This window comes from Diadema antillarum, unplaced genomic scaffold (assembly GCF_040938485.1).
Source record: "Diadema antillarum isolate AM-2024a unplaced genomic scaffold, OU_Dant_1.0 scf00000028, whole genome shotgun sequence".
NCBI lineage: Eukaryota > Metazoa > Echinodermata > Echinoidea > Diadematoida > Diadematidae > Diadema > Diadema antillarum.
Window position 1 is genome coordinate 5,831,729 of NW_027270917.1, and position 17,717 is coordinate 5,849,445.

Genomic DNA, 17,717 nt, shown 5'->3' on the forward strand with positions numbered 1-17,717 from the left:
GACCCCTTTCTGTGACCTTTGACCTTGTAATGACCTTTAATTCCCCAAGGGACATCTAGCATCCAAGTTTGGTCACAAACGGACATAGGGATCAAAAGTTATGAGCCACAATCGAAACGTGCCCTAAAATCTTAACATTGGGCCCTAATAGTTTGTTGACCCCTGTCTGTGACCTTTGACCTTGTGATGACTTTCACCTCCCCAAGGGACATCTACCATCCAAGTTTGGTCACAAACAGACAGATACATCAAAAGTTACGAGCTATAAACGAAACGCGCCCTAAAAACTTAACATTGGGCCCTAAAGTTAATTGACCTCTGCCTGTGACCTTTGACCTTGAGGTGCCCTTCATGTTTGGTAAAATGTGTAACTCTGTATTACCACTCTTCCCTCCAAGTTTGATTGAAAATGAAATCCTCAGTAGAGAGTTATTCAAGTTTTTGTAGCATTACGGACAGATGACGGACGGACGGACGGACGACGGACAGACGCCACAGGCGATCCCTTAGTCTCCCCACACCTCCGATGGGCTCGACAAAAAAACATTACTTTGTGCTGCTGAATAGCAGACTCCATAGGTGCCTACCATCAATACACACAGATACACATGCAAATAGATTCTCGCTGCATAAATCATGTTCAGGTGAACCTTGTTATAACATACATGGATTCAAAGAAATTAAGTTAATACTATCTCTGGAGTTTAATGGTAAAAATGTCATCATTTCCCCTACCATCTTTAATGAGATTTGCTTTAAGGAGAAAACTATCGAATGATTATCATTAGTGAAGTGTCTTACAATTATCTCAAAATGAGTGAAATACATGTACCACTAATGGACACCATACAATGTACATGTAAAAAGTCACAAATGTTCCAGTCGACTCCCATTATAACGAAGTCCTAAGGACCGGCAGTTTTCTTTTATTATATCAAAAGTTTGTTGTAACTGAACAAACAAACAGTGAAAAATATAGAGAGTCTAATAATGTTGGGGTCTGAATTTTTACTTGGTTGTATGCCCTGACCAGGATTCTGCTACAACTGTGTTCCTAATGATTGGAGTGCACTGAAATACAAATTTCTACAATGACCTGCAAGACTTAATGGAGAGGGATGGTTTTATCATTTTGGTGGAGATGGGACATCAGGTTTCCAATTTTATTTCTTTTCTTTTTGTAAATTTCTATTTGTGTGTGTGTGTATGTGTGTCTGAGATGAGAAATGTGAAGGAGTATACAATTCTGATAGAAATTCAAAGTTATGTGATGAAAATTGGTTTTGAAATGGTTGAGATGTCCAAAAGCAAAGAGGTCCTAATAATAGGAGGGACCCACCTTTGATTATGACCACTTTGTTTTACTTTGTTTTTGGATATCCCAGCCATTTCAAAACCAATTTTCATCAAATAAACATTTCATTCCTATTGGAATTGTAAGCTCTTTAATATTTCATATAAATATTTTCTAACTTGCAAAAAGTTAACGTCTGAATCTTCCATCTCAACCAAAACTATACCATCCCTTTTTAAAGTGCAGTCAGAGGGTACATCAATGCAGCCGACATCTCTCAGAGTAGAGGGGCACATCAAGGCTTCACTTCATCATGTACACCCCCTAAAACACAACAAAATATCAAACAAACCAGTCTGAGGTACCTGTAAAATACACATTTTGGACTGAACAAGGTGACATCTCACTGGACGAAAAACATGATTTACTCTGAAGACTCACAACTGTGGCAGGAACTATCAAAATACAGTTAGGCATGGCCACAATGTCAAGGTGATACATTGTACATGGCATTAGTCTACAATCGTATGTGATTCATTTCATAATCAATTCACATTCATTATTCTTCACATTTACTATTCTTCTCAATGGAAAAGTAACAGTCAGAGGGAAAATTAGCATATGCTACATTTGTAAGTATTAAAGCAAATTACAATTAGTACTGCGTAATGTAGTACTGTCAAAACAGTTTTAACTGTCAATACATCAGGTACCTATTATATATTTTTTTAAATTGTGGGGTAATATTTACCATTACATTTGTGGAAGACCTATCAAAGTAAAGTTGACAATGTGATGATAGACAATTGAGACAGACGCCTACTGAACATAAGACTAATCTTCAGCACCAATGACAATAACTTTTGATCAGTGTCATACTGCTCAGAACCCTTTTATCAAACTCGGAAAGTTCTTTTTTCATGAGAGATTTATAATGCTGAAGGAAAACTCTTCTATAAATAGCTCATTTGTCATCAAGTCCTGAACACAGCAGTCAATTGCTTTCAGTTTCTTGTAAAACGAGGAATGGTCGTGTGCATTTTAATTTGGCAAATTTCGCACAATTAAAATGCATGCAAAAGTTCTTGTCTACATTACATACATTGAAAGCCAGTGGCAATTTGTGAAAATTTAATAGATCGAAAAAGGACGTTGGCTCCAATTCGCAAAAATTTCATGCCGCGAATATATCTTGTTTTACAGTATACATGTATGCCTGTATATACAAAGGCAGTTGTGAAAGAAATATATAATATCAACATCCTTCATACCCTCATTTAGTGCTCTCAAAATTGTATTCTTTTGTTCCGTTGTCAAAAGGATTTAAAGTCACACTAAGTGCCAAAACTTCATATGTTACTCTACACAAGTTTAGAAACTGCACTAAAATATATCAAGTCACACATAGATGGCTGTGCAGCAACGTAGCTATACAAAATGGCTGGAAATGGAAAAAGAATATATCATCATGGGGCAACTTCAAAGAATAGAGAACAATTCTTACAGAGACTTGACAATCAAATGCAATCACCATAATTCTACCAGTGTGCCCATTTGTACACAAATATATTCTGTCAACCTTGTAATAGACAATGCTTGCCAGGTTTGGTGACAATTTGACCATGTGTTTCAAAGAAGATGTAACTGTGAAAATTGTCCAACACTTTGGTTCCCCCCGACTCAGCTCAAACGGGGACACAAATGGATCTGACATAAACTAACTTAAAAATATATTCACAAAAGAATGTTATGAGATCATTTTAGCTCTATCGTTCCTGCTTTGAAAGGGGAAGTGCTTCCCTTCCTCCCCTAAGATTCCTTAATTAGGAGATTTGGGACCCCTGGGTGCCCCCAAGTGTGGCATTTCCCACACATACAAATTCTATCACCCTAGCAATAATATCTGCCAAGTCGTGCTTCCATAAAGTTCCCAGAATGTGTTTGCATATTGACACAATGCATATCAATAGTGATGAAAATCAAATATTTACCTATGCTTACGGTTCACCTATTACAGGAAGATAAGGAAAACCAATGTAACTGGCATATCTTGTTTAGGTTCGATCATAGGAAGTTCATTTCAGGTTTTGTGATAAGCAAATCTGATGAAAATGCTCCTGCCTCAATATTTATAAGATGAACTACAGTTGTATCAAGTATCCACAATCCAGGCTAGAAATGTACAATTATTGACAGATATTCTTCTAAAAATATATTTTCTCCACATACAAAGCACATAGAGGCATGTGTATCATTATGTCAGGTTGCATAAATGGGCAAGAGTGCAAAATTGCGGCAACTATTGGCAAATTTTGCAGCTTGCCATTTTTGACATGTGATCCTGACAGTATCATAAGCTACTATGATCAACATTACCATAGTTTTACATCAATGATTTTCAGAATGAACATTACCGTGAAACTTGTATCTTTCAACAGTGCTCTCTTGAATTCACTGTCTGTGTACCTTTAAAGTAACATCTCATCTGCTTTTTGTCCATCCGCAGTCTGACAAGTGAGAGCGTGCCAAATTTTTGCGTCAATCATGCATCAGTCAACGTCGCACGACAGCTGCAATAATGGAGTCGGTTTCCCAAAAGCTCCTGTATTTGTGATGATCAGAACCCCATCACCGCACTTCCCTTGCTGCATCATAGCAACCAGCATCCCACAAGGCCCCAGCTAGTCTTGCCTTTGTGGCCCCACTTGCTCTCTGGCCCCGCCATGTCTTGAGGATCTGGTAGACAGCTTCTTCCCCGCCATACTGACTATTATCCATGACGATGTTATCCACTTGAGCATCCCTGAGACCAAGTCGGCGTCCAAGCGATTTCATCTTTGGCCCTGGCACAGACTTTGCTATGTCCTGGCAAAGTTGCTCTGATACCATTTCATTGGAGTCTGTACAGAGGATGAAACAGTAAGTGATGAAATAGATATGACTAAATTTAACATATTAGTGGAAAAATGAGCAAAGAAAATGGGAGTCCATCTGGATTCAAACCCGAGACCTCCGGATGCTAGCCCGGTGCTCTACCAACTGAGCTATAGAAGGCCCTGTTCAGTGTTTGTCCCAGAAACCCTAAATTCTCAATACTTGGATGGTCAGAAGCTATAGCAGTGTGTTTGTGTGTGACACACACTTAAACCTGGTATAAACCGGAAGGATAATTCAACTTGGGGATAAATGTGAGGGATCACTGAAGTGATGCAGCTTTTGGAGTATGTAACAAATGCAGACAGAAATAAATTAAATACAAATGCAAACAGAAGGAAACTGACCAGAAATCAATATAATTTATTAGTGGCATGTACCCACCAAGACAACATTAGCTCTAGGTTTTCTTCCCCCTGTTCAAAGTGCAAATATGCAAGTTGGTCCACTGGAGCTGAAGACACAACACAATGATCTTGCAAATCTCCACTTCAGGAAAGTTTATCATATTTTTTCATATATTCTGCTGTAAATGTGATATATTTCCTTTAATGGCTAGAATAGAATTCAGATCATCTCAAGCAATTTCCCCCTTCAAATGATGAAGACATGGTTGGAAATACCAAAATCATTGTCACTTATTACATGCCTTGGAGATTCCCCCTACACTAACAAAAGCATAGAGAACAAATCAAAGATATTAACTTTCTTTCTCCAGCGCTTCATAAACATGCTAGCTACATCCCTCTAATCTCTTTAATTCATATATGTTTGGTTTGTTTTTTTTTTTTGGGGGGGGGGGGGGGGGGGAGCGGCATTCATGCTCCACGTCCATATCTTAATGTGGGACCAAGCAATGGCAATGCACATTTCTATCTTAGAGAGTTGTCTGTTGCACAAAAAGCCCTTATCTTCAGGAGAAGAAACAAAGCTGTTAAGGGCAATACTGCACATCACTTCCTATCAAGGCTTGAATCAGATTTAACATAAATATGGCGTGGAATTGCCCTTATAATCAGGTGCAGGTAAGGAACAAGACATGGTGTGTGTACAAAAATTCCCACTTGGCATCAATGCATCTGTATTCTCAAATCATCAAAAAGTCAGCAATATGAATACTATGCACAGTTCATGGAGTCTCACAATTCCAACCCTCACCCTGCCCTGCTAAACCCAAGTTGTAACGGTTTCAGCGCTCATCCTGCTTAATCACCCGAGAGTTTTGGTGGAGCCTCCTTGCACTGTTGCTGCGATTGTGCACCACGTTGCACCTGTCTGGATGTCCGCCCAGATGATGCTGGAGAATGCCGACCCCGCGGTACTGAGTTTGAAGTCACATGACTGCTTCCATAGTAATTATACTGGTCCCCAACCACAACGTTGGATGGAAGCTTGTTCAGATGCAACTCTGCCCGCGCTATGTGAAGACACAAACAAACAGCATGACACCAATAAAACTTGTTCACTCGTCATTAGTATGGATCTCACTTATGTTACTGTCACACCTTTGTGTACTTTGCTTACGTTTTGCTTCATATTGCCGGAAAGCAGACATACGCAGTCACACCTAATAAAGCCAAACAAAATGTGCTATGTATTCTGTACACAGATAAGTGCAAAGAACTGAGCTAGTAGCTCATTAGTTTTAAAACTTTTTAAACTTTCGCAGGCAAGCGCAATGGTAAATTGTTTACGAGCGCATACAAGTGGCAACTACCATTCAAGAGGACTTTCATTATAATGAGAGTTGTTTGTATGTATAGGTAGCAGGAATGCATGATTCTGCAATGCTACAATAGGCATGTACAAATTGTATCTCATGAGGTCTTGCTTGCTTCCACATTCCAGACATGAATGCAATATTTTCTGTACACAGATAAGTGCAAAGAACTGAGCTAGTAGCTCATTAGTTTTAAAACTTTTTAAACTTTCGCAGGCAAGCGCAATGGTAAATTGTTTACGAGCGCATACAAGTGGCAACTACCATTCAAGAGGACTTTCATTATAATGAGAGTTGTTTGTATGTATAGGTAGCAGGAATGCATGATTCTGCAATGCTACAATAGGCATGTACAAATTGTATCTCATGAGGTCTTGCTTGCTTCCACATTCCAGACATGAATGCAATATTTTTCTATTGAAAAAAAAAAATATTATTGTAGTTTGTCAATGAACATGCTTTTTCCAGTTTAGCATTCAGAGTCGATACATACTCACTCCAGACTAAAAGATCAAGTACAATTACGTACTAAAAATAAACCTATATTTCATTACTGCAATACATTCATGCAGGCGATAAACTTGAGCACAAAATTCATGAGAATTTGAAGAGTAGCAGAATCCTTGCACGAATTTACATGGAAGAGTCGCTGCACTATGAATCATGTCGCAGGAATTCTGAAATGATTTGTGACACACTAACCGGTACTTTAAATGCTCTGCAGATTTCATACCTGTTTTTATGTGCAATCCATCTCCAACTGCAGTACCAAAGAAAAGAAATTGATAATGCCATGAACTTAACACATATGAAACATTAAAATCATTTTCATTAACCCGTTGAGGACGAGTCCTGAGTATACTCGGGCAGGTGTCTATGGGAATTACGTGTTGTAGCAAATTCAAATCGTCCTCAACGGGTTAACTGTGCAAAGAACAAATACCCAAGTAAAGATAAAAATGTTTTAAAAGGGATATGAGTGAGGAGACTGAAAAAAAAAGTAAAAGTGGAACACAATGATTATGCGAGATCTTAAAAAACATAATATCCTGACAAAATTCCACTTATATATGAAACAAATCATCCACAATATTCCAAACTCTTTTGAAGAATGAAGTCCTATGTAATGTTTATGAATCCAAAGTCTGTCTGACAATAAAGTACATCCTCACAAGGGTTTGACTAAAGGGAATTCAAATGGTAATCCAAGATTTATGATCCAATCCTTTAATCCAGATGAGACTGAATGACAGCTACCCACCTGACTGAACAGTTGAAGATATTGCACTGCTGCTTTTGACTTTTGTTTCTCCATCCATCTCCTTGCTATCCTTTTCCTCCAGTTTTTCAAAGAATGCCATGCCCTTTGCATACGTATCCTTGCACAACTCGACGTCGATCGTGGGCTTCGCTTGTCCACACACCTTGTGCAGTTCCTCATCGGCAAAGCAGGGAAAGAGCATGGTACAGAGTTTACCATCGGTGCAAAGTCTCTTCAGGTCTGTTAGGGCCTTGCCTTGACTTGCTCGAAGCGTCAGAACAAACGGACTGTCAGAGTCTGAACTTGGGAGCTTGAGATGGACCAGCGTAATTCCGTATCCATCAAGGCCTACTCTTGCAGAGTGTAGACACTGTTCCACATGACGGTTTGACCACCAGTTTGGATTGTGGCATCTATCTATGCACGTCCACATTCCCTCTTTGATTTTTCTTTGAACCTTGAACACAGGTTGAATGAAGACAGTAATATCTGTAATGAACCAAAAAAGAAAATATATTGACAAAAAAAAAAACACCAAATACATACTGTTACACACTTTATGACACTTGTATGTGGATGACTAAGTAATTCATGTCACATCTAGCATTTAAATACTTATGACCATTCACCTTTTAAACCACACAACAGCAACATAATGCTGTTCCTACTACAAACATTCTGACAAAGTATAGTATCTAACATTTAAGAGACTTTCAACAGATACTGCTTGAATAAAGACAAATTTTGAATATGGTGGTACATGTGTTGTGTATCAAACAACCATACACCATTACCATAAAACATAACATGACAACCAGCAACACTTGCTATGCACTAAACACTATTCTATCCGTACACTTGATATCAAAATGGTCTTTGATAGCTTGTTACCATGGCAGGGGAAAGAGCATCAATTCAATAAATTGCATATAAATGTACACATTTAATCGTTAGTGGTTTGGTCTGAACACTGGCCATACGATACATGCAAATCAATAAGGTGTTTTTACACACTCATGCCAGGCACAATATGCAGAGGTTAAACCAGGGAGGTGCTAGAGAAGGAGAAAAAACTACTGCTCTCCTTTGAAGTCATGCGCCGCACCACCAAGAAGTTATGCGTTCAACTACAGGTGTTACCCATGTGCTTTGACAAAAGAGAGCATCAATAATCGGGAATAGCGTTATCACATCTAGAAATACTTGCCCCTACTGCATTTCGCTCTTTCTTTCAATGTGATGGCAACAATGAATCTGTGTACCTTGAATTGGAGCAGCGAATCAAAATGCAGTGACAAACTGACAATTTTAACAGCAAATAATTTAAAAGCACGCTGAAACACGCTTTAGCGGAGTACTTTATTTGAAGGATCAAAATATACCAGATTAAAAGATAGAAAATTAACATGTGGAAATGTGCGCATTATAGAAAAATATTAGGTATTTAAGGGGGTCTAATTTTCATTTCATTTCGATTTGCGCATTACAAAGAAACTAGAAATATATGTTTATAAAATTGACTTCTTTCTAAACTATTCTAAATCAATTCGAGTATTTCATTTAAAATTTTATGGTGAAATAAAGCTTGTAATTCAACGAAAGGTGAAATGCGCTCTTCGTCTCCGAACTTCGTCTTGCAGATTAGAGCGGTGCCGAGCATGACTTAAAGGTGTAGTGGAATGCTAGACATCCCATCGTAACGCCTTGAACCCAAACATGTGTGTGCATGAATTACGAAGAGTTGCCACTCCATCTCTGTAACACCTCCCTGGTTAAACGGACTCTCACTTTCGACGATCACATGTGCCCTTCCGGTATATATGGAGATATGCAGCAGGCATGGGCAGAACATGCCGTGTGGTAATCACATCTAATTTCCCCCTCTTGATTACGACTAAAACATTGTCAAAACACAACAGAAATGTATTTTCAGAACTTACAATTGATATTTCTTTTCCAAAAACTTAACAATTGCTAATAAAATCTTCAAAACTATAGCAGTTTTGAGATACTGTAGAGATGGTGCTCAACGTTTTTTTTTGTGTGTGTGTGTGCACGAACAAATAGAGCTCGCGCTGAGCATCTGCACAGCATTGTGAACTCGTTTAATACTGAAAATAAATAGCGCCACTGCCTTTCAAGTTTCTAAAGTTCGATGTGATAGCGAGAACTGGAGGACATGTCAGCCCATGGGTAGAATTCCACTAATGACTGCAAGAAATGTGCTTTGAATGGAAAGTCTTGTTTTTCCTGACATGCATTTAAATGTATACTGGTGTATTGGGATACTGTAAAACATGATACATTCGCGGCATGAAATTTTTGTGAGTTGGAGCCGACGGCCTTTTTTGTGGCATGAAATTTTCGCAAATTGCCACTGTCGTTCAACGCAAATGGTACAGAAAAGAACTTCCGCATGCATTTTAATTACGCGAATCTTGGCGCTCCCAAAATTCACAAAATTAAAATGCAAGCAAACATTCCTGGTTTTACAGTAAACACTAATATCAATTTGATACAAGATCACTGATATTTCAATGATGCTTATCAAAATCCTGGAGTGTATTTCAAACTTACCAAAGGCTCTGTCATCATCAGAGAGATGGTTGAAGATTATTGGCTCATCGGAGTCCAAGGAACTAGGATCAGTAGGAGGAATTCCGCCTGCTCCACCTGGAGATTCTCCATCTGCAAGTGCAAAAAAAATTGTGCAATCAAAAGATTTCTGAAATATTTTATCCTTTTTCAGAATTTCATATGTATTTCTGTTGTTTTGACTTCTTGTTATTCAATTATTCTTTTTTTAATGAAATTTGTCTGTGAATTGTTGCACGCATGGAAATATATAAGTAATTGATTTTAATCCATAAAACCAGAAAATAATCATGCTTTTATGAAATTTAACTGTAAGCACAATTTGCATTGAAATTCACATTTTTCAACATGTTTTGGTCTGACAAGCATGTACATATTTATGTGTGACTTTTGGAACCGCGTGGCCGGGGTCGAAAATTTTGATGTCAAGAGACGCGGGAGGCTTGAAAGAAAATAGTTGTGAAACATTGCGGTGAAGGCTTTTTGCAATGGCCACATACCACGCGGAATGTTGAGAGGAGCCTCCGAGCCCCCACCTCCCCCTAGCCTAGCCTAGTTAGGGTTAAATTGGAATTGTTTTGGTTGAAAGGATGGAATCAGTGACATGCACCATATAAAACACACCAAGATCAACAGGTATAAACAATGACTGACACTGTCACTGAAGGTCAGTGCGTGTCACAGTACAGATCGACTTCAATGACAAAAGTCCATTGTGCTTCTTGAAAATGCGAATGTGTGATCACCATGTTTAGATATTTAAAAAAAATAAATGAAGACTGTCCCAGTTTGATCTCAGCACAATTATACACTTTAAAGAGAGTTTGTTTGAAGGATTGTTAATCTACACTGCCGAATTAAGTTCATGCTAATTTCGCACATTGTGGCCCCTTTGGACTTACCTGGCAGGCTTCCTCTAAGTGCATGTGGAACTCCGTCTGCTCCTGTCTGGTGGATTGGGGGTTGGTCACTTGGGGGTTGGTCCTCTGGGGGTTGATCTTTGCTACTTAGCCGCTGGAAATGGTCAGCTAGCTCCGCGGGGTCAATACTCACTTCATCACTTGGATGATCAATCTGTGTGACTCCACTGACCTGCAGAAAACCAAGCACACAATGACGGGCATTATTATCAGATGTGATGAAGTATACACATCAAGCTTTGACAAAAGCTGTAACTGTATAATGTCCTAAGTTTGAGAGGAGGGAGGGAAGGGGATCAGTCTCTGATATGACATGCTATCCATCCAGCAAAAGTGTAGATCGAGGGTATTTTTTTTATGAAACACAATCATGCAATATATTCCCTTGAGAAAAAAAAAGGAGCATTGTTTTGTCTAAGAGTGATATCCCCATCCCTTGTGGATATGCCATATATTTCAAGTGTAAAACTTTTTTTTTTCATTGTAGTTTGGGACTGTATGACAATTTAGCAAGTTGTTGAATCTGCAACCAAGAACCATAGCGACTACATGAGAAATATGAATCATCTGTTGTCATGAGAAAGCCTGTGATACCTCACCTTGGAGCAGCCTGTTCCAACGACCCTCCTGCTGCTGTCAGCACTGCCAGTTGTAGGCAAAGATTTACCGGTAATCTGGGAGATGATAAACAGCCCAATAGACAAACGGTGATTATACTTTCATGAGTTGTTCATTTCATAATTATCACTTGACCAGAAAATCTGTTCAAATAAAAAAAAAACCACATGAAGTACAGTCAAGTTGATGTTCACTTTTGATGTATGTGCATGATGGAGAAGGATCGTAATAGTTTATGTGAACTGTGAACATACTGTATAAGCGGTTATTTTCGCGAGGGTTCAATTTTCGTGAATTTCGCGAATCATGGGTGGATGGCGAATTTAACAACACGCGAAAATGTCGCCATACACTAGAGTAACAAATACATGCAAGATAGCATTGGTGTGAATTCGCGAAAACAACATCTCGCGAAAATGTCTGTGACCTTCTAATTCGCGAAAATATCTGTACGCGAAAATAACAGCTTATACAGTATCATGCACTGGGTATTTGTGTCATGGTCAAGGGTTGATTCCTTCTGGATTTAAAATGCAAGACTGACAGAGAAATAATCTGTACTAAAGGAGGTACAGACAATGTCCTCAAATAAAGTGAGTACCACATAGATTTACTGAACACCGTATTAAGGCATGCCAAGGTGTGGTGCACACATGGAGTAGTTGATTGTTATGCATGTTCATTAAGAGGTGAAAAGGAACTTCATGAGAAGTTTCATTGTAATGGATTCATAGGGATGTCAATTTGTATGTTACAATGACGAGGACCAAATACGAACAATAATCAGTGCAGGATTTACTCTTTGTTTCCACATTTTTGCTGCAGCACATTTTGGTAATGTGCAAGTGACATTTGACATTCAGAAATACATCATTTAATTCAAATTCAAGTAAAAACAAATATGAATGAATTTAACTAAAACTAGAAATGTGGCTATGGCGACTGGTATGCCTCTGCCATAATGCATGGTTCTCCTGATAGTACAATGTCTTGGCAATGTGTGATGACAGTTTCACATAATTGGCAAAATGACAGGCTTGTCACAAATGTGTTGAATGTTCACTTTCCTTGAACTAGGTATAATTGGATGAATGGCTATACTATACAGTGGAGGTATTTTGGGATTTGAGGATTTTTACTTGACTTTTGACCCTTTAGTCATTAAATAATTGTTAAAGTATGGAGAAAAAGTGTAATTACACTATTAACCCTAAAAAGACTGGGCTATTTTGGTAGCTCGAAAGACTGGGGGGGGGGGGCCTCAAGGGCCCCCCCCAAGATCTCGGCCGTGGATCGCGCGATCGCCGCGGAACTTTGCAGAATGGTAGTGTGCGATGTAATCTACAAGATCGTGTTTTTAAATTTTAGAAAATAGTCTTCTTTTATTTTATTTTGATTAACTATGATAATTTATGCGAGAAATCAGAATCTTTCATCTAAATCAGTAAATAAAGCTCCAAAAGTGCTCATTTTTGGTATAAACATTCTTTGTGGCATTCTTAGCAAATGTACTTGAAAAAAAATTCGGTATCAAAATTAATTTCTTATTTATTTTATTGTTTCATGAATTTCTTATATATTTCCTTGTTTTTTCGACCTTTTGTTTTTGTTGTTTTTTGTAACAAAATTTGTCACAGACACTTTTTGAAGCATAATACTCCTAAAACAAACTAATTTTAGCCATTGAGAGTAAAAATAAGCATATTTATATGAACCATGTGAAAAAACTCAATTTGCATTGAATTTGACTTTGTACACAAAATCACATTTTTTAGCCATTTTTGGCCTCACGTGCATGTACAAAAAGTCATGTAACTTCAGAACTGTACCCCCGGGCGTCACAAATTTGGTGTCAAAATGTGCGGGAAACTCAAAAGAAAAAAGTCATGGAGCATCGCGGCGAGAGCATTGCGTGTTGCAGAGTAATCGTGCGAAATGTCGAGGGGGGGGGCCTCCGAGGCCCCCCCCCCCCAGTGCAGTTAGGGTTAAATAGTAAGATTTTAGCATTTTAACCTAGCCTTTGTCCCTTAACCTTTGACCCTATGACCCTAAAATTCCCAGGAGAATCACTGTCAGGTAGAACATGTATAGATAATTACCAAGTTTCATGATGATACCTTGAGTCACTTTCAAGATATGGTGGAAAAAGTGAAATTTAGCACTTTCACTTGACCTTTGAACTTTTAGCAAGAAACTTCCAAGTGAATCTCTATTAGGTAAGATGTATATCTTCTGTTTCACCAAAAACCCTGTAGGCATTGCATAAATAAAGAGGGAAATAGTGAAAGTTTAAGGAGTTGACCTTGACCATTGACCCTTGACCTTTGACCAATGACCCTAAATTCCCAATATAATGGCTGCCAGTCAGTACATGCATATATTCTAAGTTCCATAAAGATACCATGAACCATTTGCAGGATATGGAGGAAAAAAAAGAAATTTTAATAACTTCACTTGACCTTTGACCTCTTGACCCAAAACTCTCTCTGAAGAATCCTCATTTAGCAGTACACGTATACACTAAGTTTCAAGAAAGTACCTTCAGGCATTGCATAGATATGGGGGAAATAGTGAAATTTTGAGTATATAACCTTGACCTTTTGGCCTTTGGCCTTGAGCATGTGCACCAAAAAATTGATAGGCACAACTTCGCTCATTCCTACAATGCAAAGTTTCATTACAATACCTCAAATGATTTTTTAGTTACGCTGTCCACAAAAATTGATTACGGACGGACAGACGGACAACCAAAAAACATAATGCCTCCGGCGACACTTCGTGGCGGAGGCACAAAAATTGCAGTACCTGTAGGGATATGTTGAGGTGCGCATCCTGGTATGCTCCATCTGATGAAACTATCTTTTCAAGTTGTGCTATGATATCTGCAGCAAAAACAAAAAAAAGTCAAATAGAAACCAAACAGAGATCACTATTATTGCAAATATTGTCTGAGATTGATAGCGAGGATGTTATGTCATATTGCTGGAACAATGAGGGCATGTCTGTTTTTTTTTTATTTTGAGAATGAAAATCAATCTTGGTGATATGTGTAGTGCGTTCATAAAAACATATAACAATAGCTACTGTACAAAGTGTCTTATTTGTCTTACTGTATGTCTTAATAAATACGGAAATAATAACTTTTCAACTCTTTGTGTGCTCTGGTGTAAACACCCTGTACTTCATTATTTTGAGACCACAATGAGCACATGGAAAAGTGTCACAGTTCTATTTTTCAAAAGCCATGTAGCTTATCACAAGTGTTTATGCCAGAAATGCAGTTATGGAATTTGCTGGGATGTATCATTAAATTTTACGACAAAGCTATGGCTAAGGGTCCATTCGAGCGCTCAAAAGCAAACCAGAGTGTACCAAATCACACTGTGCCAGATTTGGAGTGTTCAAGTGCTCTGTGGAGAAAATGTGCCTCATTAGTTATTTTTAGAGGTGGTCACACATTTTGTAGCAACGGGGTCATGCATCTGGCGCATTTAAAATACTTACAGATGTCCCAAACAAAGAGAATGAACTCACTGCATTATGAAATACAATGTATGTGCATGTTACATGCATTATTCACATGCTAACTTCTGGCACGCTTTTTATAACACCCTTTTGGAGCACATCGGGAAGTGGTCCACTTTTCGCTTGGTTCAGTTTGGGAGTGTTCACTTTAGGACAGCACTCAAATGCACCCCAAGAAACTTTCAATACATTGTGGTATCTCGGGGTTTATCTATAAGTTTGTGCCCTGTTGAGCATTTGAGAGAAATATATGCAAAGTCGGCAAGTCATCGATTCGAGTTGGGTGTGTAAACATGACACACATAAAACTAATTTGCTGTAATCAGTACATCATCTGCTATTAGAATAAGTGATACATATTTGTCTCCTTCAAAGCCTCTTTTACTATACACTGAAATATCGTTAGTCAATCCAAAACGCTCTCACTCAAAGACATAATGCAAATGAAAGTTGCTAGCATTCTGAGGTCTGTGAAATTGAAATCTATCAATTTTCTTTTTCTATGTGTAACCACACCTTGTTGAACAGGGACTCACTACCATCTTTGTCTGAACATCTGCTGTTCAGCAACAGACATTTGAAATTATCTAATAAGATGCGCCAACAGGCTACACGTAGTCATAAAATATAGACCTGTATCTTATGTGTTGCCCTTCAGCGAGCCAAACACAATAGGATGCATATTGATGTTTGAGTGGCCTTTTGCAGCAAAACAAAAACAAAAACAAACTAGAAATGTCGCCAAGGCGAATGGTATGCCTCCGCCATAATGCATGAATCTCCTAATAGGTCTATAGTAAATGTGGACAATGTGTAATACATTTTCACAAAATTGGCAAAATATCAAAATGATAAGTTTGTCACAAATGTGTTGAATGTTCATCTTCCTTGACCTAGGTTTAATTGGATGAATAGGAGAGCATGTATTTGGGGATTTAAGGACTTAAACTTAACTTTGCCCATTCATTAGTTTATCCATTGAGTAATTTTCAAGGGATGGAAAAAAAGTGCAATTTCTGTATTGAAAAGTACATTGTTACCAATTTTCATCTGGCCTATGACCCTAAAATTCATAGGATAATCACTGTCAGGCAGAACATGCATAAATATGTAGAAAGTTTCAAGATAACTCGAGCCACTTCTGAGATATGGAGGAAAAAGTTAGTTCAGCACTTTCCCTTGATCTTTGACCTTTTGAATTTTGAGGTAAAAAAAAAAGAAAGAAAAAAACGAAAAAAAAAAGTTTCCAGAGAATCTCTATTAGGCTATACATGCATACACCAAGTGAAAAAAAAAAATAATCCTGCTGGCATTGCATAAATATGAGGGATATAGTAAAATGTTGAAGTGTTGCCTTTGACCTTTGACCTTTGACCCCATGAACCCTAAATTCTCTATATAATCACTACCAGTCAGTACATGTATTTATATTATGTTCCATGAAGATACCTTGAACAATTTCCAAGTTATGGAGAAAAAGTAAAGTTTTGATATTGTTACTTGACCTTTTGACCTTTGACCTCATGACCCAAATTTTCTCCAGAGAATCTTAATTGGGTAATACATGTATACACTAAGTTTTAAGAAAATATCTTCAGGCATTGCATAGATATGGAGGAGATAGCGAAATTTTACGTATTTGATCTTGACCTTTTGACCTTTGACCTTGAGCATGTGCACCCAAAAGTTAATAGGCACAACTTCACCCCCTAATACACACACATGCCAAGTTTCATTAGGATACCTCAAAAGGTTTTTTAGTTACGCTGTCCACAAAATTCATTACGGATGGAAGGACGGACGGATGGAAGGACAGAAAGGACGGACGTACAAGGACGGACGGACGGACGGACAACCCGAAAACATAATGCCTCGGGCACCACTACGTGGCGGAGGCATAAAAACACAATTTTCGCAAGGTAATACATTTACAACACAAAGATTAAACTCGCATCATATTGTATGCTACCTTGCAGTAATGCAAGACTTACAAGCAGAGTGCCTATTATGTAGATACACTAATTTGTATGCTTCATCAGCAGAATACACGAGACATATTCAGACATTGAGCTTGTATTGACAGTACTGTCGACTTCCGATTCCATGAAAGCTACGCAGTGCACAGAAGGAGGTAGAAACAATGGTAAGATCTCACTTACCCTGGACCTTTGGTCGATGTTTGGGGTGAAACTGTCTTCCTCTCTGCATGATATCCAAAACCTCCTTGGGAGTTCTGTCTTCCACTTCTTGCTCTAGGTCCTCATGTTCATTGTCTCTTTTGAACAGACGGATCATCTCTTCTCCACGATCACCTTTTCAGCAATTCAAAATATATTACTGGTACCCGTCAAATATTTCAAGATTTGACATGACCATCACATATATCATGAACAATTTCACTGCACAAGAAAATGTGAAATAGAATTTACTGTGCATGCATGAAAACTCTGTCCATGAATGGGAATGACATCAGTTTATGTGTCTGATGTGTAATTTCACAGCCTTTGATAGGCTAAATCCTCGGACAAAAATCATTTTTTATAAAAAAAGGAAATACAGGCCATTACCAATACCAGATCAAGAGTACCACTGAGTAAAAGATGCTTACTGGTTGCGGCATTCAATTATAAAGCCCTAATTTACTGAAATACATACCTTTTATTAGAAAGAAACTAGAAATGTCGCTATGGCGACTGATGCCTCCGCCATAATGCATGAATCTCCCAATAGGTGTATAGGACAATGTCTTTAAAATGTGTGATGACAGTTTCACATAACTGGCAAAATACTGAAATGACAGGTTTGTCAGAAATATCTTGAATGTTCACTTTCCTTGAACTAGGTTTGCTA

At 38.2% G+C, this 17,717-nt stretch overlaps 1 protein-coding gene across 1 annotated transcript; it reads right to left on the minus strand.

Annotated features, from left to right (window-relative positions):
- Nucleotides 1-919: 919 nt before the first annotated feature.
- LOC139736184 (uncharacterized) lies at nucleotides 920-17,162 on the minus strand. The gene is made up of 9 exons (XM_071646921.1): nucleotides 17,027-17,162; nucleotides 14,148-14,224; nucleotides 11,324-11,398; nucleotides 10,707-10,896; nucleotides 9,787-9,897; nucleotides 7,210-7,698; nucleotides 6,682-6,708; nucleotides 5,442-5,645; nucleotides 920-4,194 (listed from the first exon to the last, which is right to left on the minus strand). Exons 1-9 carry the CDS (start codon nucleotides 17,160-17,162, stop codon nucleotides 3,923-3,925), a joined length of 1,581 nt encoding a protein of 526 aa, XP_071503022.1. The 3' UTR covers nucleotides 920-3,922.
- Between the last annotated feature and the right edge of the window lie 555 nt (nucleotides 17,163-17,717).

Bases quoted from the DNA above. Each gene is read 5' to 3' on its own strand.
- LOC139736184 (XM_071646921.1), bottom strand. From the start codon at position 17,162: ATGATCCGTCTGTTCAAAAGAGACAATGAACATGAGGACCTAGAGCAA. The intron at 11,399-14,147 runs GTACTGCAATTT...ATCATCTCCCAG, and splicing joins ACCTCAACATATCCCTACAG to ATTACCGGTAAATCTTTGCC. The intron at 9,898-10,706 runs GTAAGTCCAAAG...TTGCACTTGCAG, and splicing joins ACTTAGAGGAAGCCTGCCAG to ATGGAGAATCTCCAGGTGGA.